Here is a 24,954-nt window from a genome sequence, read left to right as displayed (position 1 = left end):
CAGTACGGAAACTATGTTCCTCCAGAGGTTTCCTTCAAACACCTGCGACAGGCTGTCCTCGACCCAAGGTGGGACAGCCATGGAGAAGAGGAAGGAGGGGAGGAACGTGCTGCTGGCTCTCTCCGTGCTGGCGCCTGCTGCGGGTCCCTGCTCTCAGCCCACTGCCCTCGCGTGCGAGGTTGTCCCTGGCCGCGCAGCCCCCGCCCCGTGTCCCCAAGCCCAGCGGTGGTGACGAGCTGCTGCCCCGGCTTTTAGGTGAGGGGAGGCTGGCGGAAGTGGCGATGCAGCAGCCACCCCAGCGGAGGGTCCGGCCCCGCTCCCCAGCCTCCCTGCGCGCGTCCGTCGCGAGCAGGAAAGAGCAGGAACCCCACAGGGACGACGGCGGGGAGAGAAGGGGATTCACAGGGGTGAACTCAAGGAGAAAGCCGGTAATTAAATTTCAGCTCGTTTTGATGTCAGGAGGGCCAGGCCCGGGTGATGCTCAGCTCCCCGTGCTGCTGCGGCTCGCGTGGGGATTACTCGCCCCCGCGGGCACCGGTCGCACTCAGGACCGTAAAAACCCACTTCTCCCGCTGGGCTCACCTCGCTCAGCCGCACACCTCCGTGCTCTCCTTGACGGAGTCATTGTGGCACTGAACCTTTCAGACCTGCTCTGCACCAATTTCTGCGCCTGTCTCCTCTGCATAGGGGGCTAGAGGACAGTTCGTTAAATATCGGTTGCTAAAAATGAAGACTTAAATCAATTAGAGAGAACTGAATTTCCAGTCCCAAGTTTCTTTCCTTCTCTACTTTCCTCTCCTTCCCCACAGACGATTTTTTATTGTTTGTTCTCTGATTTTCCCATTTTGTATTTTCCACAGGCTCTCCCTTGCGTGCATGGTTCTCCTGTAACTGCCTCTCTGCAGGACACCAGGGCAATTACAAGTGAATGAAAACACACATTTTACAGCAAATTATTGAATGTGTTTGCCAGGAGACAGAAATTTATTTTTCTTCTACCTTCCAAACCCACCTGTCAGACCTGTGAGCTGACTCCCAGGGACTCTCCAGATGTAGTCTTCAAAAAGCAGCTAAAAAGCTTCGCAGTGCTGTGTTTGGCACGCAGCGTCTCCGGCTGCTTTGCATCGCCCGCGCAGTAAGTGCAAATATCACCCCATGGCTTTGCTGGGCAGACGAAACCGCAGCCAGGCCCGAGGACGGTCTCTGCCATCAGATTCCCTCCAAATTTGAAGAAGGGGACCCCCCCACCCCACGCTGCCCCGGCTGTGTGGACGGAGGGCTGGGAAACTGGACACAGTGTTTAGGGATTAGGGGGACATTAATGAGAGCAAACCCTCTCAGCTGGAACCAAACTGGCAGCAACAACAACCACCACCAAAAAAAAAAAAAAAAAAAAGAGATTAAAAATGGGAACCTGATTCCTTTTATTGGCAGCAGAAGTTAATTTTTAAGGAAAAACATTGCAGCTCCAATCATAAAGCCTTACTGATGAAAAACAAACACTCTTTGTCTTCAGGGACAGTGTGATGCCAATAATTATTACTATCCATCAAAATACATTATTATCCCAGTGAAATTCCTATATTCCCTCCCTGAGTCCTGGTGGTAAATGAGGTTTTTTGAGACTGGCCAGCCTATTTGTGTGTGACAATTATGTTGTTAACGGGAGCCAATACACTGGATAATGGGCTGGTTTGGGATTCGAATGCAGCTGCATTGGGGAACGGAGTTTTAGCAAAAGAATAAAATGTTTTTGCAACCTATTCAACACCTCTTCAAACTCCCCCTCACATCCTCCTCTGAGCTGGTTTTAAGGAATTATTGGATTACAAATAAATACCCCAATCAAATACAACAACAATAGGGCCAATTTTCATAATTTCTTACCTCCTACCGCTGATGTAAAACAAGTAGGAGTGACGAGCACACGATGCCTCGGGTCAGATACGGCCCCGAGCCGGGGGGCTCTGTCCTGCCCGGCCCCGGTGCTGCTCGGCGGGTGCGGCAGGACCCGGGGCACGCGGCGAGGACCGCTCCGCCGGCAGAGCGCTGGCAGGAGCAGGGCGGCCTGTGAGCTGCTCTCCCGTCCTCGCTGAGGTCTCACCCTGGTCGTGCCCCAGGGGGTCCTCCCAAAGCGTGCACCCCTCAGCCGGGGCACCGGCGGAGACCTGCTCCTGTCCCGTGGCACAGGCGCCACGGAAGGGTATTTGAAATGGCAGCCTCGCATCCGCAGTGTGTGTGTGTACACATACATACGCACACGTAAATATAGATACAAACTAAATGCAATGGAGGAAAGGCTCATATCCTCCACTTTGGGCAAGGAGGGGGAGCAGAGAACATATTAGCAATGCTTAAAGCAACAGACAGGAAAGTACTGCAGTTCCTCCCACCTTCACCCTCGGTCTCTCCTTCCTTTGAAACGACCAGGAAAACACGAAGGCAAAATAAAAAATTTGACAACTTGGCTTCAGAAAAAATAAGTAAATCAATTCAGGCTTGGCCACTGGGGCCGTTACTGGCCTGGCACAAGCCGGGGCCAGCTCAGGGGGACAGCAGTGACTGCCTGGCCAGCTGGGCAGGGAGGAGAGGCCGAGGGAGCTGGGATGCGGGAGACGCAAGCCGGGGTGGAAAGCTCGAGCTGCTGGTGGGCGACAAGGGGCGAAAGCAGGAGGGGTCTCTGGGAGAGCTGGGGGTCACGTTGTCACTTGGCCATTAGGCACCATGGCTCCAGACAGCGCTGGATGAGTGCCGTGAGCACTACTTTCCAGCGAGGAGCTCTGGTTTTCACAGCTATTAACTTTGCCTCGCGTAGGTTCCATGGATTTTTACCATACTCTGTCTGCCTTAGACTAATCATGTTTTTATGGGGGAGCTCCAGATGAAAGAACTAAGCTTTTCCCGAGAATGAGGTTAGTGGAAAACCTGTTTCATGCAGACGTACACATATGAGATCTCATTCATCACCTCTGGCTGACATTTAGCTGAAAATGGCAGTACCTGTAGCACAATGCATAGGCACGAGAACGCCGATTTTCATGGGAAGCTTTGATTTCCTACTTTTTTACTGTTTGATTCTCCAACTCTCATGTTCTTTACAGCCATGATTTAGAATGTTTTGGAGTAGAGTATTTTGGTAAAACCCGGCATAACTTCCTCCAACACCTTGCTTTCGCTTGCAGGCTGAGGCAGACGCAGGCCCCGGGTTGGATCCCCGGAGGAACCGGCAGCCCGTGCCCATGAGCACACAACCTGCAGCAACGCTTGCAGGCGCTCCCCCTTCCCGCCCCATTTTTGCTGGTACGAGACTGTGTCCGTACCCCCACTTCTCTCCCCACGGAGAGGAGCTCTGGAAGATCTCAGCATCTTTTACAAGCAGGAACTAGACTGCCATTAAAGGGTGTGAGCTTTTCCTTTCCAGGCACTTGGTGCCCAGCGTGGAATCACCGTGCGGGAGCCAGCGAAGAGCCGATGAACGCAGCGCTGTCAGCACTACCTTTGCCTCTGGCGAAACCAGCCAGGCTCCTCAGCTGCCTGCGCGGATGAACGGATCTCTGTTCAGGTCCAGCTGCGTGCACAATGCACCCCTGTGAATGCCACCTTAGCATAAAGCATCCCTTCCCTCTGCCTTTCCTCCTCTTCGTTCCCTGGCTTTGTCCAAGCCTGTGTTTTATTTCCTATTCTATTAATTTGCTGCTATGTCGATTTTCTGGGATAATGAAAATGCAGTGTTCTTCACTTACCAAACATTATGGCTAGCCATGATAAGTGCTCAAAGGAGCAAAGAGATAAAAGGTTGTAAACCGGCACTCTTAAAGTTTCTAAAAGAGCTTTAGTTTTTCCAAGAATATGGAGAATAAAATCATGGAATCATGTAGTTACATGATATTTGGGCTTTCTGTGCTATTTTAAGCTTCTATAACAAGGGATATGAGCCAAGCTGATGTTGCCAGTGTCCTCCCCTTTCCTTTTTTTGCTGCCCCTTTTGACACCAGCCTGCAAGCGGTCAGCTCTGCTGCAGGCCACTCTTCCTGGGCCCACCTGCGACGCGGTGCCTCTCCCAAAGGCACGCCCTGGGCGCGGGGCAGACAGCTGTGCCACAGCTGGCTGCGGGCACTGGCAGCGGGGCGGTAGCGCTGATGAGCGAAATCATCCAGGGGGAAGGGAGAGAATCTTCCTTTAGATTTAGAGGAACTTCTTACAAGTTCCTGCTTGTAAGAAGAGAACTTCAGCTCTTCTGGAGCTGAAGGGTCTGACCTCTTCTTGAGCAAGCTCCTCTGTCATTCTCAGATAAGACCTAGAGGATGCAGCGATAAATAACCTTTCATGTGGCAAGAACGTGAGCCAGCTGGATTTTATAATGTTTGAGTTCGGAGGAAAAGAAGAGCACAAAACATAGCCAGTCCTGAGGTCACCAGCCTCCCTTTACTGTCACTTGCAGGCGTTAGCAACCCTGCTGCTTTAAAATGCAGGGATCGCTTTGCAGGGTTGCACGCAGGACTGAAATGAATGCCTTAACTGCTAATTCCCTGGCCAAAACCCCAGGAACCCATTGTTTCTGCCTGGCCCCCTGTGAAACCGAGTTAAGAGCAGAAGACTGGCTGCTGGGCAGGTGGGGGGCTCAGGCTGGGCACGGGGCTCTGACCGGCCCATCGGCACCCAGAGGGGTCGAGGGATGCTCGGCCAGGGTGCGTGGACAGAGCTGAGGGAACGAGCGTAGGAATTGCTGCTGGAAGGTCTGGCACACCCGAGCTGGTTTGTCACTAACCCTCAGAGTGCTCTTTTTCCTCTTTTTTTTTCTGTCCCTCCATTTCTCCGTCCGCACCGTGAATCACATCATAAATGAAATAAAAATCTTCCCTTAAATTAGAATTAGTGCCCCCAGAGCTAGCCAGAAATGTAGGGCACTAAACTTCATATTTGCAATGTACAGTTTAAAGGTACAATCCTCCAGCTTCTCACCAGAAATATTTCACAAGGGCACCAGTGAGTCATTAAAAGTTGCTCATCCTGGCCACTGCTGGCAGGAGGAACACGATGGTGCCTGCAGCATTTGAATGCTGGGGATCAGAGAAGGTTAAGGTTCATTTTCAACCTGTTCCCATTTATAGCTGAGATGTCTGAATATATTGCTGAATATTCATGGTCTTTATTAGCTATGTTAATCATTACAGTTCACCCAGAGGATGAATATATTTCTACATTATGCCCTGCAATCTGTGAAGGACAACAGAATACTTCTATTCCACTAAATAGAAGACAAGGTAATGCAATTTAATACAATTCTTTTAAATAGAACACTGGGTACCCTTATGTTCAAGTCAGCTTTAGCTTTAGGTTTCTTAAAATTAACCTTCAAATTCAATAAAGGGAAAAAAATCTATAGCCTGCAATAGAAATGTGAACATAAAGAGGGGATACTGTGTTAAGGCATTTATTCGGAGCTGTAGCTATTGCCATCTCCATGCAGGGAACTGTCGGCATTATTCACTGTTTGTAAGCAAGAGCCACTGGTGCATTTAATTCAAGAACAGGGTAGAAAATGAAGATAGTCTGTTAAATAACTTTCGTGGACCTGTAAAGACAGATTCACGAAAGACACTGTGCTATGAAGGGAATCCTAGAAATACCCTAATGGTAAAAACTAAAACTTGATTCCTTTCCAGTCTTTAGGAGGGACTTGGTTTATTAACCTTAATGTGAAAGGTCTGAGCAATGTATCACAATTCAGAAGGAAACAAAAACTTCCAAAATAGCCCAGGGTCATCCAGGCTATTGCAACTCCTCATTAACTGAGCTTTGTGGCAAATCCATCATGGAAATTTTGGGTGATCCAGGAACTCCTTATAATTCTGAATTCTGCCTTGTTTGACATGTGTCACCAGTAAAAGATCAAAATGAGCAGTGGAAGGAGAAAGAAGCTGCAGAAGGTTTAGGTCGTTGACTAATTGATCATTTAATTCCTGTTTGAAATTGCCTGGGACAAGATGTGGCAGCAAGCAAACATCATCTCAAAAAAGAAGAACAAAATCTGTTGCTCTAAAATTTGCCTGCCATCATTTTTATTATGTATCATAAACTATCTCCTAACAACCCCCAAAGTCTGGCCACCTTGGAATCATGCTGATTACGGTACTCAAGTTGGCCACAAGTGTGGATCTGAAATAATAGCAATGACTTCGGCAGGTCTGGCTGAGGAATCTGCTGCAGTTCTGTAGAATGGCACGAAACTGTCCAAATGGTGGTTTGAAATCACTGTCGCTACTTTCAGCTACAATCACCAACTGAAGATCCTTGCAGGGGGGAAATCCTTGGGCAAGAGACCACCGAGGTTTGACAGCCTGCCAGGACACAGTATGGATTAGATACTTCGGCATACAATGAAAGCATATGGGTATGTTAGATAGAGATGAGACCTGGAGAGGATATAAACCTTTATGCTCTGAAGCAGCATTTATTGCGAGGCAATAAGCAGAAATTCCATTAATGGGGACACTCCCTTTAATTGCCCCTTATGGTGTCCCGTAAAGCAATTGTTTTTGTCTCCAGCAGACAAATTAGCTGGCCCATCAATCTGATTTTATAAAGCAATTCGTCTGTTCATATCTGCCAAGGAGATTTTTATGAGGCCTGTCATGGAGAAGTCTCTTCAAGTGACAGACTATTGTGTTGTAAAATCAGACACATGGTTTCTGCAGGACTCAGCCTGTTGGTTCTTTGGTTTTTTTATTACTTGTTTTTTTCCTCTCACCTCTGATTAAGTGACAGCTGCTCTTCATTGACAGCTCATTGCAGAGGGCAGTGTCCTCACCCTATTTAGCATTGCTGAACAAGCCATTATCAGCCAGTATTGGTTCATGGGAGAATAAAACTTCATTACAGGGGCCAAATGCATTAATTCAACCCTTATTACTGGGGCAAAGGAAAAAAATACTGGTGGGGGCAGGGCAAGAAGTGCTTTTGTTTTGCTGTCTGGGGAGACTTCCAGTAACCTCCTGAGGAAGGGTGTGCTTCAGTGCGGCGCACCAGGCACGGAGGCTCGTAGCCCTCCCGGCCGCCTCCGCTCGCTGTTACTTGCCCTCTCCGGAGCATCGCTCAGGCACTCGCCTGAGCTGCAGCAGCGTTCGGTAAGCTGCTCCTGCACTCTGCCTCGTACCCTCAGCCAGCGACCCCAAAGGACTTCAGTCCTGTTCCGACGCAGCACTGCCAACACGTCTTGGCAATGGGACTGCCCCTGACGTACCTGCTCGGCAGAGAAAGCTCCGCAGGGTGAGCTGGGCGGTGCGGTCGTCATGGGCAAGGTGTGTGCGCTGGGAGGGCTGGGACATCAAGCTCGGAGGAGCGGTTTAGGAATATATGCTAGAGTTTGGGTAGGGGTACTGCTGAGCACTGGTCGGACAGGGCAGCTTTGTGAAAAGCCTTGAATCTTTAGCCGAGAGCTGACTGCAGCACTGTGCTTGGCGTGATAAACCTGCCCTTACCCTGCCAGTATTCCTGCTTGGGCTTCATCCAAAGTCTGGGGAGATCAGAAGCATTTTTCTCCCTACCGCAGCGCAGGAGGCGATAGCTCAAGGGAAGCAGGCATGTTTGCTCCTCAGTCGGTGAGAGGGTAGAGCCATCTGCCCTGACTTGAGGCAGAGACTCTCCCTTGCTGCCCATGGCAGAGAGTGTCTGCTCATTATCGTCCAAGTGTTAATTCTGGGTGTGCCCTTTGCATCCAAGCCTCCTGGGCGAGGTTTGGGGTTTTTCCTCCCTCTTCTTCCCCTGGTCTGGGAGTGACCCAAGCTGCTGAGTTATATCTCAGTGCAAGAGGATGGTCTCTGACACTGACCCAGCTATATCCCCACTTCCCAGGATCTGGATTTAACTGAGGACATTTCCATTTACTCCTCCAGCGTGCTTCGGACAGCCCCTCGGTACTGTTTTCCACTTGAAGAGCTAACTGATGATAATTGTATTCTGTTTCTCCTTCCTGAGCTAATTTTCTGACTCATTGTGGGGTTTTTCTGCTTGCTTTTTGTTAATCTAGTTGGCATTTTGTGGTTTCTTTGTTCATTATGTGATGGGGCTATATAAGGGGATTTGTCTCTGGAATTCAGGTATCCCCTGCTCTGTGTTCTCTGTTATCGTCTTCATCAGCAACTATGCTGAAGGCAGTTAGATGCATTTGGCATGAGCTAACGTTAATAAATCTGGGTTGTTAATCACTCAGACATGCCTCTGTTGAATCTTTGCATACTGATTTGTGTGTGCTCAAATAGTTTCTCTGGAGTAGACTTCTGGTAACCCAGTGTTTTAACAATCTGCCCTCCAAATTCACCTCGGGGTCTTGCCTCCTGGGGCTTTGCCCGCCAGGGACAGGTTCAAGTCATCTGCCTGCCGAGGACGGCAGCACTGCAGCTGCCAAAGGCGCAGGGTGACGGCTCTGTCCGCAGCGGTGAGCAGGACGAGGCCTCTCCGGATGGCACAGGCTTCCCAGGGGACTCTTCTGCCACCCCACGCTCCCACCCTGCCCTCCGGCCTCGGGGCTGCCACACCATCGGGCTGCAGGGAGCAAACACGTGCTTCTGCTGCCTGCATGCTGCTGCCTGCTGCCCCAGCCAGGGCAGGGCTCTGTGCACAAAACCCGCAGCAGCCCTGCTGGGAACGGGGAGGAAAACACCCAGGGGGAAGCGGTGGTCCCGATTTTGGGAGATCTGCCTTGGTCCTATTCATCTTGGACACGGGGCTGCCTCCGACGCCACTCAGGAAGCCATTCCCACAGGCGAGCGGCGTGTCTGAAGACGAATGAACGTTTAAGCATCTATTTACCTGCTGAGTTGGCTCAGACCTTGACCTGTTTCAGCAAAAGCAGAATTTCTTAGGTTCTCTTTTCCAGACCTTGGCTAGGTAAACCCTCGATTGCTGCAGCAAGCCTTGCGCCTGCAGTTCAGCAGAGATGCGATCTCTTGCCCCTCAGTCACTGCGCCTTGCCCAAATCAAACAACATAGCTCAGTTTATCTTTTTTATTTATGTTGTGCATCCTATCGTTTGCCTAAATGCTGCTGAGAGAGTGCTGCCGTGTTAGTCAGAGCATCCTCAAGTGATACAAGAGCCTCGAGGCAACGGGCAAAGCGTGCGAGGCTTTGAATCTCATTCAGGCATTGATAATTACCAGTCTAGATAGCTAAGCCGTTACGAAGATGCAATACAGTCAGCTCTTACATCATGCCCATTTAGGGGAGAAAAATTCAGCAATGAAGAGATGCTACGATTGACAGATCCAAGGAAAACCAGCTAGGTTGTTTTTCACAGCAAAAGATAGCTAACTACATGGATTAGCAGAAGATCAAGGGAGTATGAAGAGAGACCCACTTCTTTGGATTGAGGTCTTTGGTTCTTCCAGAAAAAGATTATTAAGCCATTTAAAGAAAGAAAGGGGGGGGGGGGGGGAACAACCTAAGAAATATTAAAGATGGACTCAACACAAGGTTAAGAGACTTCTAGTTCACCCATAGCCACTAGAGGTGACAGGGGCTCCCAGAACAGCTCTCCTGTCGAAGGGAAGATGGGCAGGTACGACTCCAAGGTTTGCTTGCTCCTTCCCAGAAATTTGGCTGTTTCTGAGGAAACCAGCAGCCAGTCTGTATCGGTATTCTTGGACAAACATCTCAAGAACCTACTGAAAATTTCTATCTATCCGTCTTGCCTTGTAAAACAGCCCTGGGGATGGGATTTAATCCGTGGCTTGGCTCGTACCCCACAATTTGCCAACAGCGTGGTAGATTTCATTTTGGAATCACAGCAAGAGCCGTAGCTTAATATTTCTCATGGAAGATATCAGTGTTAGTGTTGTCGCTACGGTTATTTCATAGAAGCTCAAGATATAATGTGTACATTGAAAGAAAACATAGAAATATCTCTTTAGAAACTGTGAGTTTCGTGTGCCCAGTGGATCGTACAGCAGCCCACGGAGAGGCCCCCTGAGAACAACGGGCTGAGCTCGGGGCTGGAAGTCCGTGCCAGCGCTGCCGCTCGGCTGTAGGGTCACGCACAGCTCCCCGAGCTGTTACAGACAGCTTCAGGGGCAGGATGCGATTCTCACTTTCTGTGGGTTCTCTGTGAAATGTTTGCTTTGCAGGTGTTATTCAAAGTGCCCTGGGAAGTTTTGTCCGGGGCAATAAAACATAGCAAATAAAGAACATGCTCATCCAGGATGAAATTTTAGGTGAGTGCTTTTGTTAAACTCTGCACGGTTTTCGGGTGACACCAGTCATGAGTATCTATCTGAATCAGCTGAATAACTGTGAACAGCAAATAAGCCCGTGAATCTCAGCTAACGAAGCTCTGCGTCTGCCTTATTAACTGATGGATGCTGCTGTCACAGTTCACTCAGCACCACTGCTACGGCACTAGAGACGTGGGTACTCTTTTTTTACTTATCACTTGGCATGAACCCTGTTACCTACTGGCAAATAGTGAGTTAAAACCTCGTTTTCTGAAGGGGTCCTGCAAGAGCATATCGGAGAAGCTCAATAGCCCAGATCAAGTCCTCCGGATTCAGAGCAAGCACCGTGGGGGTCTCGGTGCCACGGGGCTGTCCCCTCCTGCCCCCAGGCCAGGTCCTGGGTGACTCCATGCTTTACCCAACCGTTGCTGAACTCTCTTTTCTGCTGATTTTTTCATCCCTGTTCTGGACTCTGAGGAGGGGGGAGGCTTTTTCCAGTTAGTCCTTTTAAAGTAGGACCTCCCAGGACTTTTTTCCTTCCTGTTCCCATATGACATGGCACATCCCAGGCTTTTTGTGGCCATCTCCCGGTTTGCCCCAAGGCTGCCATCGCTCACGTGTCCACTCTCGAAGGAAACTTTCCAGTTGCTGGGAGAAGCCCGTCCACGGTACCTTATAACTGAGTCTTATTTACATCCTCAGCTCACGCTAAAAACTTGTGTTACAGCAACCAAAGGATGAAGGATGCTGGGTTTTGCAATCTTTGGGAAAAAGTCTCTTAAACTTCTGAAGATATTTGAGTGGAAACGGGCTGCTACACTTCTGTAGTGGAAACTGAAAACTCCATACTGACATCCACCTTTCCACAGGGAAGAAATAATATTTTAATGAAGTGGAACACATGGTAGTTTGAGGGCCTTTCACTAAAAGTTGATGAGAAGCAAGGAACAGTAAAAAGGCAAATGACAGCTTCTCTTAATAATTAAATGAGGTGATGCTCAATAATTAGAGATGCTTTTAACATTTTGACAGACTCACAATGATGCTTTTCAACTGAAAAGGGACCCTGCTCTACACAGAGAGAGGGCAGTGCCTGCACCCAGCGGCAGGCGGCCTTAAACTCCCATAGTCAAATAATGGTTAAGTTTCCAAGTGAAGTGCGTCAGGGATCGTGTGTTGGTCCAGTTCTGCTGCCGCTCCCGATGCTCTGCTCTCTTCTCCTCGTGCAGATGTTGCCACGTACACCTGAGGTGCAGGGACGTGCCCGAGTGGGGTCAAGTGGCCTGGAAGTGAGGACTCCCCTCCTTTCTCTCCTGTTCCTTCTCCCTGCGCAAATGGGGGAAAAAAATCAATCCTTAGTTTCCCTTCTTTGGTCTGTCTTATCCTCCCCCAGAAAGGTGGTGGGAGCACATCCTCGTCCCCGCCAGCAACCCGGGTCCCCCCACCTCCTCCCCAGGCAGAAGCTCAGCCCAGGCTATCGCCAGGGTAGACCCGGAGCATCCCTGACCCCGAGCAGCCACGACTGCCTTTAAACTACTGAAAACCACCACCTGGTTTTCACCAGCTGATCCAACCCAGAGTCCTCAGCCGCTCCTCGCAGGGCTCCTTCCAGCCCTTCAGCAGCTGCGTTGCCCTCCTCTGGAGGCGTTCAAGGACCTTCACCTCCTTCTTAAATTGTGGGGCTCCAGGTGAGGCCGCAGCAACGCCGAATACTTTTTATCCAAAGCAGTTTGTTTGGGTTTTTTTGCCACGAGTACAATGTTCCCCTATGAATTTCAGGTCTGAGGACCAGAGAGTAACCGCCCCAGCTGGTCCATACCAGAGCCCCTCTGTCACCATTGCAGCACGTACCGGTCGCCAGCACCGAGTTTTGAAGGATTACCCAGGAACTGTCGGGGATCAAAACACACATAGCTTTACTCCTGCAGAAGACTTACAGCTACTCAACCCAAAGTCTGGATGGATAAGTAAGTAATAAATATTTTCCCGTCTTTTGTCTGTCTTCTCCAAGTAAGAGAAGTCCCTTGCTCAAGCTCAACCAGGGAAACTGAGAGGAGAAGTCTGGCCTCTCTGGTCTTGGTGCAACTTTTAAGAGGGATGGTATGATGGAGAAAGGGACATCGCTGGCCAGGCCAGGAGGTCCTTCCAGTCCCTGCTCCCCAGCGCCCAGCCACTGCTCCACACTGCTTGCGAAACCACGTAGCAATTCTGGTTTCTTTCTGCCTTTAATGTCTCTTTTCCCTGTCTTTTTCTTTTTTTCCCTTCTCTCTTGTGTACTAAATCTTTCCTTTGTTCTGTATCCTTTTTTTCACCTACCTCCCAAGCGCAGCTAAATTACACTGTATTTTTCCCAGGACTGTAAACAAAACCTTTCCTCTCAGTCAGAGTCAATTCCGTTGTTTTAATGAAACTCTTTTACACCAATTAGTAATTATGCAGAAGGATTCCAGTCTTCAGTTAGTGAATGCTGCAGCCCTGATGAAATATTTTGTGGCCTTTTGTTTAGTGCCAGTGTAGGTTTATTTCCTGAATTAATATAGTTATAATAAAACCAAAAAGAAATTCTCAATGGACTAAATTTGTCCGCCTGCGTGCCTTCTGAGGCTGTGCCACCGATGCCCGGCGTGCATTCCCGCTCCCCTCGGCCGGGCTGGTTTCCAGCTGCCGGCTCTGCAGCGGGAGGGGTGGGACAGAGCCGGGGCAGAAGGAGCGAGGGGAGGAGGAGCAGCACTGTCTGAGGGGAAATTGCTGTTGATGACCCTTACCTCTGCCGGGAGGCTTTGGTATAAATTATCTGCTGAAACTCCGTATGGATGGAGTCAACCTGGATGTCCAAGTCCTTCCTTCAAACACACGTCAGAACGGGTCCGTTTCTGTTGCTCTGCAAAGCCCCGATGGTGTCGTGGCACGTGTTACGAGCGCCGAGACATGCCAGCGACTCGGGACAGCAGGAGCAATGATGGAAACCTGGGTCCCACTCCCTCTGCTAGCAATAAGATGGGAAACCGCAAAAGCACATCACGTCTGTGGACCGCCATGTCCCCCGCGCATATACCTGCTCCTCGGGGCAGCTGCAGCTGTGGGCTCACGGGGAGGGTGCCTGAGCGGCCGTGCCCCCGCTGCAGCGAGTAGAGGGGGTGCTGCTGTGACACAAGTCACAAGTCAGCAGCCAACACCAGAGCAGCAGCGTCGATTCCTGAGGAGAAACGGGGAGATGCCCTTTGACGACCACCGAATCCAGGTAACTCACCTCAGCCCTCCGGCTCACAGGTCTGTGTTGGCCGTCTGGATGTTTACGGTGGAGCAAATGGTCTGCGAGGCGGGTCCCTTCCTGTGCCGGGCCTGCTCCATCCACGCCTCGCGGCAGGACGTGACCACGGGCGGCAGCACGTTGTCCTGCGTCTGAGGCACCTTCTGGCACAGGCAGAGCAGGGACTTGAGCTCCGAGCGGAAGCTCTCGTTCAGCCAGCAGTAGATGAAAGGGTTGTAGCAGGTGCTGCTCATGGCGAACCAGTGCAGGGCGAAATAGAGGGAGTTCTTCGTCTTGATGCCTAGACTGGAGATGAGCACCACGTAGCAGTTGAGAGGGAACCAGCAGACAGCAAAGACCACCACCACCAGCATCAGCATCTTGATGCTCTTCTTCTTGTTCTTGTGGTGGGTGATATACTGCTGCGTGGTGATGTCTCCAATGGCGTTACGGAGCCACAGCTTCTTGGCCAGGCGCGTGTAGGTGACAGTGATGATTAGCAGCGGCAGGAGGTAAAGAAGGAGAAAGGTAGACAGGTCCAGATACTTCCAGACCAGCTCTGTGGGCTCAGGAAAATCGGGGAGGCACAAACTCCGGACAGTGGCTTCCCTTGAAAAACAAAGAAATACATATATATAGCATATATATAGCATAGCATGCGGCTATTGCTGTGCAAACGGATGCTGCTAATTTGGCAAACCACAGTGGGGCTTCCACACCACCCACAACCACCTCCTCAGATCTGTAGTACGGACAGAGGAGGGCCAGATATTGCTTATCTCAACAAAACAAAGCTCAGTCAAACCTCTGTTTCCCAGAAAGTCTTCTCATGATGTTCCCTGTGTCTGTCTCACCAAGGATAAGCCTGGCTACTGCATGTTGTTATCTCCTTTCCCCTTAAACTGTTGTGTTGTCTGACAAAAGAAATTCTTAGAAAGACAAACTGGAGTTTTCTCTTAGAAGCTGCAGTTGATTTTAATTGAATGAGTCCCTCGTGTCCCCTTAACATGGCAAAAGTCACCCCTGATGGCCCATTCTTACAAAAGGGGCTACTGTGAAAGCAGCGCTGACCTGGCTGCATCTGCCCCTTCCCGTGTGCACGGGCACAGAGACACGGCAGTGCCGCTCTCCTCTTCCCCAAAAACCCAGTGCAGGAGGAAAGAGGGCAGTGGGTGAGACCCACCTCACGCCTGCTTTTCTCCAGTCCCAGAGGCGATTCCTACGCACCTGGAAAGAGGACACATTATGCATAGGCTTCCCTGAATGTGCCCACCCAGAAGTCCAGCCCGGGACGTGTCACTCCCCTTGCACGGGGGTTGCATGAACTGCTGTCCGGCCAAGCACAACTGACCTGGGACACGGCAGAGTCACAGCACGGGCTGGGATCACCACTGCAGCACGCTCGCAATAGCTCTGACTCGTCTTTGCCGCGTTGGATCTGCAGTCCATGCCCTGCACGGGTACGCCCGCCTTGCTGTGCCCCCTCGGCCAGAGCAGAGAACCGCTGCACCAGCTGGGAGGTCAAAGCCGTTACGGATGGACAGGGAAGGGGCTGCTGGAGGCTGGGGGCCATGTGAAAGTCTCGCAGGCACGATCCCACCTGCACAGACAGCATTCCTTCCTTCTCGTAGGATTTCCATTCCATTTCCATCTCCTTTTCAGGAGACCGGCTATTAAAACCTTATCGCTACCTCTCAAAACAGGCACGATAATTAGAAAGCCTGGTCGCTTAACTCAAGTTTAACTTAAGCCTGACAGTTTAACTTCTGATGGTTAGCTAACAAAAGAACTGAGTTTAACTATATGCAATAGCTTATTTTAACAGCACTTCAGCACTCTGTCCCGTTCAACCGGACAGATCCAGGCTCTGTTCGCATTTTCCAGCTAGCAGCGGCTCTCAGCTGACGCACCCCAGCACCCTCCGCAGAACACCACGCGTCCCCTCCGCAGCCCGCAGTGACTGGAAATGATGAAACGTTAGGAGAAAGGAGCACTCACGCTTTATTCTGGTGGATGTTTTCTCCTTTTCTTTCCTTTTTTCCCCGCTCTTTTTCTTCTCTTATTCCATTTTGCCCTTCTCTCTTCAGCCCTTGTCCTCTGCTCACTTGTATTGAGCACAGACTTTAGCCCCGATCAAGCTGCACTATTTGTTGCAGTATTGATTAATATCTTTAATATCCTGTTTTCAACCTCTAGAGCTGGCTTTTATGCCACAAATAGATCGGTTGAAAACAGACGGCTGTGAGCAGGGCCTGCGGGCAGCTGTCGGAGGGATGACAAAGGGTGGGGGAGCAGAGCTCCACCGAGCGCGGCCATGGAGGACCCTGAAGATGTTTGTCAAGAGGAGAACTGACGCAGAGGGGAAAATCATCCTTTGTGAACCGCGCTCCTGACCTTCTCCTCCCCAGGATCCGGATCGCTGCCAGCACGGGCGAGGCCAGCCCCTGCCGCCTGCCTGCCGCAGGGGACCTGCCAAAGTGACCTGGCAGGGGAAGGGAGCGCAGACCGAGGTGGCACCGCACGCGGGGTCAGACCCTCCCCGGCCACGGCCAAGGAGCGAAGCCGCAGGGAAAGAGCAGAGCCGACGGGGAACGACGGGGGACGAGCAGGTCACCCCTCACCATCTCCCCAGCAACCGGCCGTTTGGGGAACGCCTTGAGCCCGGGATGGTGTCAGGGCTGCAGTCTGGCGAGGGTGATGCTTCGGTGCTTGCGGAGCCTAAAAACGCATTTGAACAGAGCGGGCAGCAGCGTGAGCCGCAGGTAATCAAAAAACCAGCTGCTGCCCTCGCCCCCCTCCCTCTCACCATCTAAAGGAGGGGCGCAGAGCTGCACGAGAGGCTCACGATTATTTTGGGGAAGAGGCTGGTTGAGAGCAAAACCAGACAGTACACTGTATTTTGGTAAATTCTGGTATGACCGTGGACTTGGCCACGCTCCTGTGCCCTGCAGCCAGAGAGGTTTGATGCTGGCGGAGCCCATGTTCTCCTGTCCACAGAACCCCGACAGCTCCCTGGTGGGACTTCTCAGGAGCTCCTGGCCCTGCGGGAGCTATTACGAGCAATATTACAACTGCGATTTTTATTCAATGGAAAGCAGGGATGAGAATAGCCGATCCTGGAAGTCCTTATATCGCTGAGCTGCCTCATGCCGACGCGAGGCTAGGTTTCCTCGGGCCGTGCTAAAGGATGATCAGAGACAGGTGCTGTGAAACAGATACGGCGTTGGTTCATTCATAAGCAATTTGTTCAGTAACACCCTGAACACAGCTGCGAAGCAATGCGAGCACAGGAGTAACCCAGCACTTTGTTTACAAAGTCTAAGCAGTTGAAGATATTATATCCCTCGTGGAGGTATCTCGCAGTGAATTCAACCACAAGCACAAGTAAGGAAGAGCTGCGAAGCCCCATTTTGGGTAACCTCTCGTACACAGAGAGCAATAAAAAGCACTCTCCCTGCCATGCTGATGGAAGGGAAGTGGCTGCGCTGTAGGAAGAAAGTTATTTGTCCTTTATACAGAAGCTCAATATCTACAACAGAGATCTTTCTCCCGCTGCCTGTTACTGCCTCCTTACCCTGCTCCCTGGGACGCCGCGCTCAGGTTGAAAATACTGTTTGCTGTAAGATTATCCCCTTGGCTCGAGCCCGGCATTCCTGCAAAACGCAGGCACCAGCAGTGTGACACACCACCACGAAAAACACCAGTTTGTGTAGCATTACGGACTGTTTTCTAGCCAGGAGGAGTCATAGCAATGCCACAGGCTGGTGGGGACGAGAGGACCAGAACAGGTTGGGTAGCATGGAGAAACAAAAGATTGCAAGGGCAAACCAACCCAAAACTTCTGGTTCTTTATTTCTACCCAGTACAGAGGCTACTACGGGTGATTTCCCAGCAATGAATGCCATCGCTAGACTCGCTGGAAGTGGGGGAAGATAAGCTTTTTTTTTCTTTCTTTCTTTCTTTCTTTTTTTTTTCCCTCTAGATCAGAACCTTCACTTTCTTCTGATACTTCAGAAGTCCTCACGTGGATGTGAAATTCCACTTCATCTCCTTTTAATAGCTTTTGTTGCTGCGTTCAGCCAAGCAAAGAGCTCCCTTCCGTGCTGGGCAAGGCAACGCAGCGCACCGAGATGGCTTGTTTCCCTGTGGAAGCACTGTTCCTCTCACCAGCCCTTCGCTGCAGAGGAAGAGGTGGAGGTTTCTCTTTCGCTTTTCTTGTTTATGTAATGTTGGGCAGAGGAGCCTCAAGCTTTACGGAAGGCTGGTCCTGTTCCATAAATCCAGGTGGATGAAATGCAAGGGAGCTAAAATGCGTGAATCAGCATATGAGGTCTTGGAGACCTGGGGTTCGTGGCCCTGCTGACTCACAAAGGTGGTCCTCTCCTCCCTGTTCTTTCCGTATGGTCTTGCTAACAGATGTTTACACCATGAGTTTCACTTTCTTTCTTTCTCAAATTGCAGCTTCAGCTCTCTCTGCCCTCCTTGCCCGAGCTGAGCGAGGGTGAGGAGGGAAGAGGAAAGGCCCTTGGGAGAACATGGCCTTCTTGGGGCAAGGCGTCTCCTGACGGTATCATGACCTTGAGAAGGTTTGTCCCACCGACCCGCCGTTCCCGGCCAGGCTGTGCGGCCGCCCGGCTGCGCCCGGAGCCTGCCACAGCGTGAGGCTGGGAGGGGAGACGCGCCCCCGGGAGTCTGGGAGACGCTGGAAGCAAACCCAGGTCCCCAGGAGGTGCGTGCCCTGCCCAGAGCCCGGCGGCTCTTCCAGCGGGCCAAGCCTCTGCTGTGGGAAGTGAGATTTCATCCACGCGCAAACTCCCGCCGATTCCACTGTGTCCTTCCCCCCGCCCGGGAGCCCCTCCAGCAGCTCTCACCGCTGAGCGCCGCTGCCGCAGAGGGCTGCCGGACCTCTCCCGCTCGCTTGGAAGGGGACATAACTCACCTGTAGTTATACTGGAAAAGCTTTTGGTAGACGGCATGGGGTAGGGAGAAACAGGTTGCCATCAGCCAGATAACAGAGATGCTCAGCGCTCCCTTCGTTAGCGACATCCTCTGCTTCAGCGGGTTCAGGATGACCTGCAACAGAGACTTCACCGTGACTCCTGCGCAGGAGAGCCACGTCCCTTCACCAATGCACACAGCAGAGGCATTTTGTGACACGATTGAATGCTGTTAAGAAAATGACAGCCATGATTAGGAAACTGTCCTGCTTATCAGAGTGACCTGGAAAATGGGAAACCTCGAACTTTTCAGTCTGCTCAGAAGTGCTTTCAAATTAACTTTTTGTTCTTTTTTGTTCTCTGAGGACCATTTTCCTTAAATTGTGGGTTACATTAGGTAGGGAAAAAAGAAGATATCTACACAAGTCTCTTCACTTGTGGGTATGTTTGTTTATTCTACATGAATCACACAAAGAAATGTCTCCTCTTCTAACTGAACCTATGAAGCTGAGCCCTCCTCTGAGGCATTAACTCTTCTTTTATGAAATTTTCTTTGTAGATGAAAAGGTAAAGAGCTTATAAAATCTGAGAGTCTGGAAGATACTATTTGACTGACAGCACAGGAAAGGAGAGCGATTGCTGGAGACGAGCGCGTGGCCGGGGCTGCCCCCTCTCTCCGCAGCGAGCGGTCACCACAGCAGGCAGCTGACACAGCCCGGCTGCTCGGGCTCCTCACAGCTCTGAAGAGCCCGCCCCGTATTTCCAACAGAGATTTCCCACTCTGCCGCTCCCCTTTATACCGGTCCAGCATCAGGCCCATAGTTACACCACGGGACTTTAGTCTCAGAATTTCTTTTCACTCCAGCTGTCCTGCAACCTGATGATGCAGTAAACGCCCAACGGCAAAAGAAGAGCAAAAGAACAAAGGGGCAACTAAATCAGAATTTAAGCTCAGGACACTACAGACTGGTGTTCTGTGGGCTTTGGGTGGTAAACTAAAAAGCTTGGAAAAGTCCCCTGTGCAGCTGAAGTAAGACTTGGCACGCAGCGTTGGCTCCGCTGTCTCTCAAGGCCCCCCATGTAAAACAAAGCCTCTTGAATCAACTTGCCCTGCCATACTTGGGGGCTAGGTTGGACCTGGCTCTTTTCAAACTACTTGAAAAAGGTGTGCTCACCCCTTTCCACTGAAAGTCTGGGAGTCTCCTGTGAAACCTGTGATGCCACGTTTTGTTCTCTCCCTCCTGCCCCGTACCTGGGAGCCTACAGAAGTCCATCAAGCCTTCCTACCCCTGACACACGAGGGGACGTCTTTGAATTCAGCGCTAGAGCCCTCTCACTGGATGTGGGTTTAATCCCCAAGATTCAGCCACCTTGAACCCATGGCTCGACCGAGACTGATTGGGAAGAGCCTTGCAAGGGAACGGCGGACGGACGGCGTTTTACCTGGTGCCTGTCCAGGGCGATGGCCGTCAGGGTCAGCGTGGAGACGTGGAGGGAGCAGTACTGCACGAAGCGGCTGATGTGGCACATGGCCTTTCCAAAGACCCACGTGCTGTTCACAAAGCGAACCTGAGGGGAAAACAACAGGTCACCAGCCAGCGAATGTACTGAAAACAAATCCACGGGGAAACCCTTTGGATTCCGTCTGAGCTGGCACATGGGTTTTGGCTGGGCAGCTCCACCTGAAACCCAAAGAAAGACTAGCTACGCTGGATTTTGAAACACCTTTACATAAGAGTTTATAAGGTCAAAACCCACAGATTAAACGAGTGGTCCTGTTGCAGCCCTCCTGGCCTATTCGTGTAAACACCATTTGTGAACAGCGGTAATGACTTTTTGATTATACTAACAACTATATTTGGAAAAAGTGGACCCAGTTTTGGTCACACAAACCCCCCTTCAGGTCTGGAGAGCTTTCACTGAAGACTCTACCCAACCGGCAGCTCTGAAAAGCTTGACTACTTTCTTCCAGTCACCCGAGTATGACTGGCATTCAAGTTGTTTTGACCCACTAAGTTTTAAGTGTGACTCCCTAGTGCTTTGCTGCGTGTATGTTAAAAGCACATGTTCGTCCAGGCGCTTATTCTGCATTCCCCAAGAAGCTCTTGCTGTGGCTTGGTGGCATACTTGGGGAGACCTTAGACTCTTTTAGGAGATACAGAGTCTAAAGGAGCAAAGGGAGCCCGCAGGTTGCTGAACAGCGTTTTACTTGCCTGGCAGAGTTGTCTATTAGACTTGATTGTGTTGGGTTCATGCCTCAGTCCTAGAAGAGCATGCGCAGAGAGGGGGTGACCACCAGGCAGAGCATTCCTGGGAGAGACTCCCCTCCTGGCTGAAGGGACTGCACGGTGGGCCACTACTTACCAGGGTAAAAGGCGTGTTGAGCAGCGTGATCATAATGTCAGACACTGCCAGGTTGACAATGAAAAGGCTGGTGGCTGAGTGCATCCTCTTGTTCTTCAGCACCACATGGCACACCAGCATGTTCCCAAAGAGAGACATGATGATAATGACCGAGTACGCCACGATTAGGAGAGCTTTCACTGTTGGTTTCTGGGATTCCGGCTCGTATTTAGCCAGCTCGGCAAATTTCTCCCACTCAACAATGCGGCTGTCTGTCCAGTTGAAGGTGGTCCTGTTGGTTGCTTGGTAGATTGACATGAGTTTGGCCAAGGAAGAGTAATGGTCGAACTCCTCAAGAAACCCCACCATTTGTGACCTGTGTGACTGAAGCAGCAAGCGAGGCATGGTGGGTTAACCTGAGTCTTCACTCAGCTCGAGGCCGCTGGGATAACAGCTCCAGCTGACATAGCAACCAGCTTCAACTGCTTGGTTCTTTAGGCAGCCGGTGAAGATGCAGCTGCCTTTACAAACACCACCTTAAAACGGAAAGCTGGAGGGAGCCTCTATGGTGCGATGGGTTCCCCAGGGGCAGAGGCGGCACTGGGGAGCAGTTCCAACAGGCACATTGGAAAGGGGCTGGTTTGGGACCGCATGCTCTCAATCCCTTCACATATCAAGAGCAGCAATAGCTCCACAGGCGGGCTGGAAAGAAGAACTAGTTATTACATGTAGCAAATGTAGGAAAACCTCAGGTAGGGTTTGAAGTTGTTTTAATCTCACGTCAGCTTTTTCTTCTTTGTTCTCACCTGAGTCCATTTTTCCTCTTCCACAGAAGGCTGCGCTGTTGGTGCTTTCATCCTCTACTTCAAAACACCTGGTTCTTTTCTGTTGAAAGGTAAAGGCAGAGCCATTTGGGGGATCATTTTTTAAGAGCAGAGGTAACTTTTGTCTGCATCTAACCCCAGCAATTATCCTAAAGCAATTCAGAACCCAGAAATCACATCAGAAGTTGACTTTAGTCTATCTCATATGTTCTCCTCCAAACAACAACTGAATTCTGCTTCCAGTGTTTCAGCGAGAAAACGGTCTTTCCTGCAAAAGGCGGGACTTAGCAGTAGAGGCATGCAACTGACAGAGGAGCCACTTACACCATGTACAAACAAACCAACACACAGCACTAGATACACAAGAACGATTCCCTACAGACAAAAATCTCTGCTTCCTCACCTTTACCAATACCCATTTTTAGATATTTCTGGTAATTGTAGATTGCATTGACCTACCGATGTTAGGTGGAACCTATTAACTGTGCACACCGGTATTCACAGATATGCTACCTACGGGAGGAGAAAGCCGTTCAGAAGCTCTGTTGGGTTCTCCGAGAGGGTGGCTGGTTCGTCTGGTACATGCCGTTCCCGTCAAGCCCCGTGGCTGTGCGCGCAAATCAATGGACCTCACACGGTGTGGGGGATTAATAAGCAGAGCTTCCAGAGCGCTAAAAGGCTCCCCGATCCCTTCCCACACAGCAGGCTGCAGGCTGCCCCGGGCAGCCAGCTCGCGGCGCGGCAGGTGGTGGCCTGAGGCAGGCACCCAGCAGAGCCCAAACCACACACCGCTCAGCCACGGCGGCGGCCTCGGCTGCAGGCACCCCCACGCAAGAGCCGGCGAGCGACCGTTTTCTGTCGGAAATAAGGTGCAGGGGACTAAGCGTGTGTGTGTCTGTACCCATACGTTCCCGTAATACGATCTGCTTTGGCTTGTCTGCTTACTCCTTGGACGTCGGGAATACCGGAGGACCTACGAGAGGATGCCTCTCAAAAGTGGATGGTAAAGCAACTTGGTGAGGTGGAAGGAGGGAGGAATCATCCAGGAGAGGGAGAGAAAAACAAACCTTGAAAAGAGGCTATGGCTGTTTCCCGGGCAAATTTATGAGTGAAAGAAGACTGGGCAGGACAGAGAGAACGACAAACGCTCGCGGATTCCGCTAGAGCAAAGCAGCTGTAATGCAGCAGGCAATTCAGCTCCTTGGTGTTCTCCCAGTGCTGATGGTATTGGGAGCCTCAGGACCAGCCCTAGACCAGGTCCCGGTCTGAGTCTCTCACAAGACATGAACCTGGGGAGCTGCCATGAAACTGGGAGCAGAGCTGAAACCAGGGAAAGGGATCATTCACCTCGTTTGAAAAAGGTTGGCACACGGGACTCACTGCAGCAAAACACCTCTGTCTCAGATAGGAGCCTGGCACGAGTCAGAAAGGACTTAATGCTTACACAGGTAACGAGAGAATCCAGAACTACATCCCTCTGGGCTTCTGGGCCGGGAGAGCAGACAGGCTCTCCACTCCATTGAGGGCCTTGAGAGACCTGCGAGGTTTATCCCACGCCCGGGTAAGGCGCACAGAACTCCACACCTCTTTACTGTCCGCTGTGGTATATACTGAGGGTGTCATTCTTTATGGTGCATGGCAGCTCTCAGTGAGCAGTGAGAGGGACCTAAGGGTAATGCAGCATGTGTGTAACAAAAAAATATTATTTTAGTCAGCTCCAGCTGAACCACTTTGATCTTTGAATAAGCACAGCTGGGATATTCATGCTACACTGAAATGCCATCACTGAGCTTGAGACAGGATGCTGTGGTGTGACAGATGAAACCACCTATTGCCTTCCCTGCACCAATTTACATCAGGCTCTCATGTGTCTTTGCTGCCATGAGATGAGGCCGAGTTTCAAGAAACTGCTATAATGCATGGGTGAAATCAGATTTGCAGCCCGTATGCTTCAGACTGGTAGATAGCAAGAAGAAACCGTGTCCAGATTATTCAATTTAAAAAAGCCAAACAGGCTTTTCTCAAGTGCCCATGTGTTTGAGAAGCCCGTTTCTCAAGGACTACCTGTACGACCTGCACTGTTGAGTAGCTCACAGTGATCAGCGAACCATGGCCCTAAACGTGGATGATGAATAGGGACATCTCTTCTTCCTTACTACATATAGCCATTTCTCTTGTGCCTATGTCCAGGTCCCTGTACAATCAAAACAAAAAGCTGATCCATCTGAAAATTAAATAAACGGTGTTTTCAGCTGGATCGGTTTCCTGACCTGACCCATGGCATGGCTGAACCTTGTTCTTTCCAGGGAAGGCGCTAGGAACAAATCACAGAAACATAGACTACCTCGAGGTGGAAGGGCCCCATAAGAATGATCGAGTCCAACTCCCTGCTCCTGGCAGGCCTACCTAACACTAAACCGTACGGCTAAGAGCATTGTCCAGACACTCCTTGAACTCTGACAGGCTTGGTGCCGTGACCACTTCCCTGGGGAGCCCAAGGAGGATGGAAGAGCTTCAGGTGATGGAGCTGTAACTTGATGTTCTAACATGGCATTTCTCCTCAGATCTTTCTGTATCCAGTAAAACATGACTTTCAGTAACTGTTGAAGCTCTCGGCATTGGCTGCTGCCTTGGACAAGACCACAGGTGCAGCAGAGAGGGCTCTCCCGTTCTCCTGAGAAAGGGTGTGTTTAAATGCAGCTTATCCTGATGAGTTGAAATACTATGGTTTCATGCAATAAGAGAGTTTAGCTTTCAGTTTTTATAACTTGATATAACCTGAAGGACCAGAGAGGAAGAGCCTGCCGCAGTACAACTTTTCCCAGCTCCTCTAGTACCTGGTTCCGACAGGCTGGCTGCAGACCCCTACCTGCTCCGGCACTCATTTCTTCCTGGTGCAGAAATGTTAACCTTCCACGCTGGCAAGTTTAAAGACACCTTTCCAAGAGCAGCCTGCCAAGCGATTTGAATCCTCAACAGACATCAACGTTTCTCTCACTGAACCAGATAAATCCTTACATAGGAGTATATACGTTGCAAGCGCAAGTTATACGCAGTTTCCCAACAAAGCCCAAGGAGAAAAGAACCCTCATCACTTACCCCCCCCGCCATCCGCCGCTTGCATCCCGGCCCCGGTCCCACGGGGCAGCGGCGGCTCCTCCGTGCCCTGTGACCGAACCCCCCCACAGCCGCCACCGCCCCGTGTCCCCCCCCGCGGCCCCGCCCCGCCCCGCCTCGCGCGCAGCCGAGAGGGTGCGGAGCCGCCAATCCGGGGGCGGGGCGGGGCTCGGGGGAGGGGGGGGTCACCACTCCATTCATAAAAAGCCCCGGGCGCGCCCGCGGAGCCCCCTAGGCGCGGCGCCGAGCCCCGCTGCCCCCCCCGCTGCCCCCGC

At 51.1% G+C, this 24,954-nt stretch overlaps 1 protein-coding gene across 1 annotated transcript; it reads right to left on the bottom strand.

The window, feature by feature from the left end:
- Window positions 1-9,012: 9,012 nt before the first annotated feature.
- Window positions 9,013-24,775, bottom strand: LOC142087552 (G-protein coupled receptor 83-like). Its single transcript, XM_075161873.1, has 7 exons — window positions 24,662-24,775; window positions 21,545-21,623; window positions 20,760-21,440; window positions 19,839-19,964; window positions 18,398-18,531; window positions 13,459-14,067; window positions 9,013-11,534 (listed from the first exon to the last, which is right to left on the bottom strand). The coding sequence occupies exons 3-6, from the start codon at window positions 21,141-21,143 to the stop codon at window positions 13,473-13,475; spliced, it is 1,239 nt and encodes a 412-aa protein (XP_075017974.1). The 5' UTR covers window positions 21,144-21,440; window positions 21,545-21,623; window positions 24,662-24,775; the 3' UTR covers window positions 9,013-11,534; window positions 13,459-13,472.
- Window positions 24,776-24,954: the final 179 nt, after the last annotated feature.

Source organism: Calonectris borealis, chromosome 13 (assembly GCF_964195595.1).
Source record: "Calonectris borealis chromosome 13, bCalBor7.hap1.2, whole genome shotgun sequence".
In the NCBI taxonomy this organism is placed as follows: Eukaryota; Metazoa; Chordata; class Aves; order Procellariiformes; family Procellariidae; genus Calonectris; species Calonectris borealis.
Note: the sequence above shows the minus strand (reverse complement) of the source record. Positions and strands in the feature narration are given on the sequence as shown.

What these genes read in the sequence shown, in the direction of transcription:
- LOC142087552 (XM_075161873.1), bottom strand. Translation starts at nt 21,143, where the DNA reads ATGCCTCGCTTGCTGCTTCAGTCACACAGGTCACAAATGGTGGGGTTT. An exon ending in TCGCCCTGGACAGGCACCAG is followed by an intron (nt 18,532 to 19,838) that starts GTAAAACGCCGT and finishes TCTCTGTTGCAG; the next exon opens with GTCATCCTGAACCCGCTGAA. An exon ending in CTTTTCCAGTATAACTACAG is followed by an intron (nt 14,068 to 18,397) that starts GTGAGTTATGTC and finishes TTGTTTTTCAAG; the next exon opens with GGAAGCCACTGTCCGGAGTT.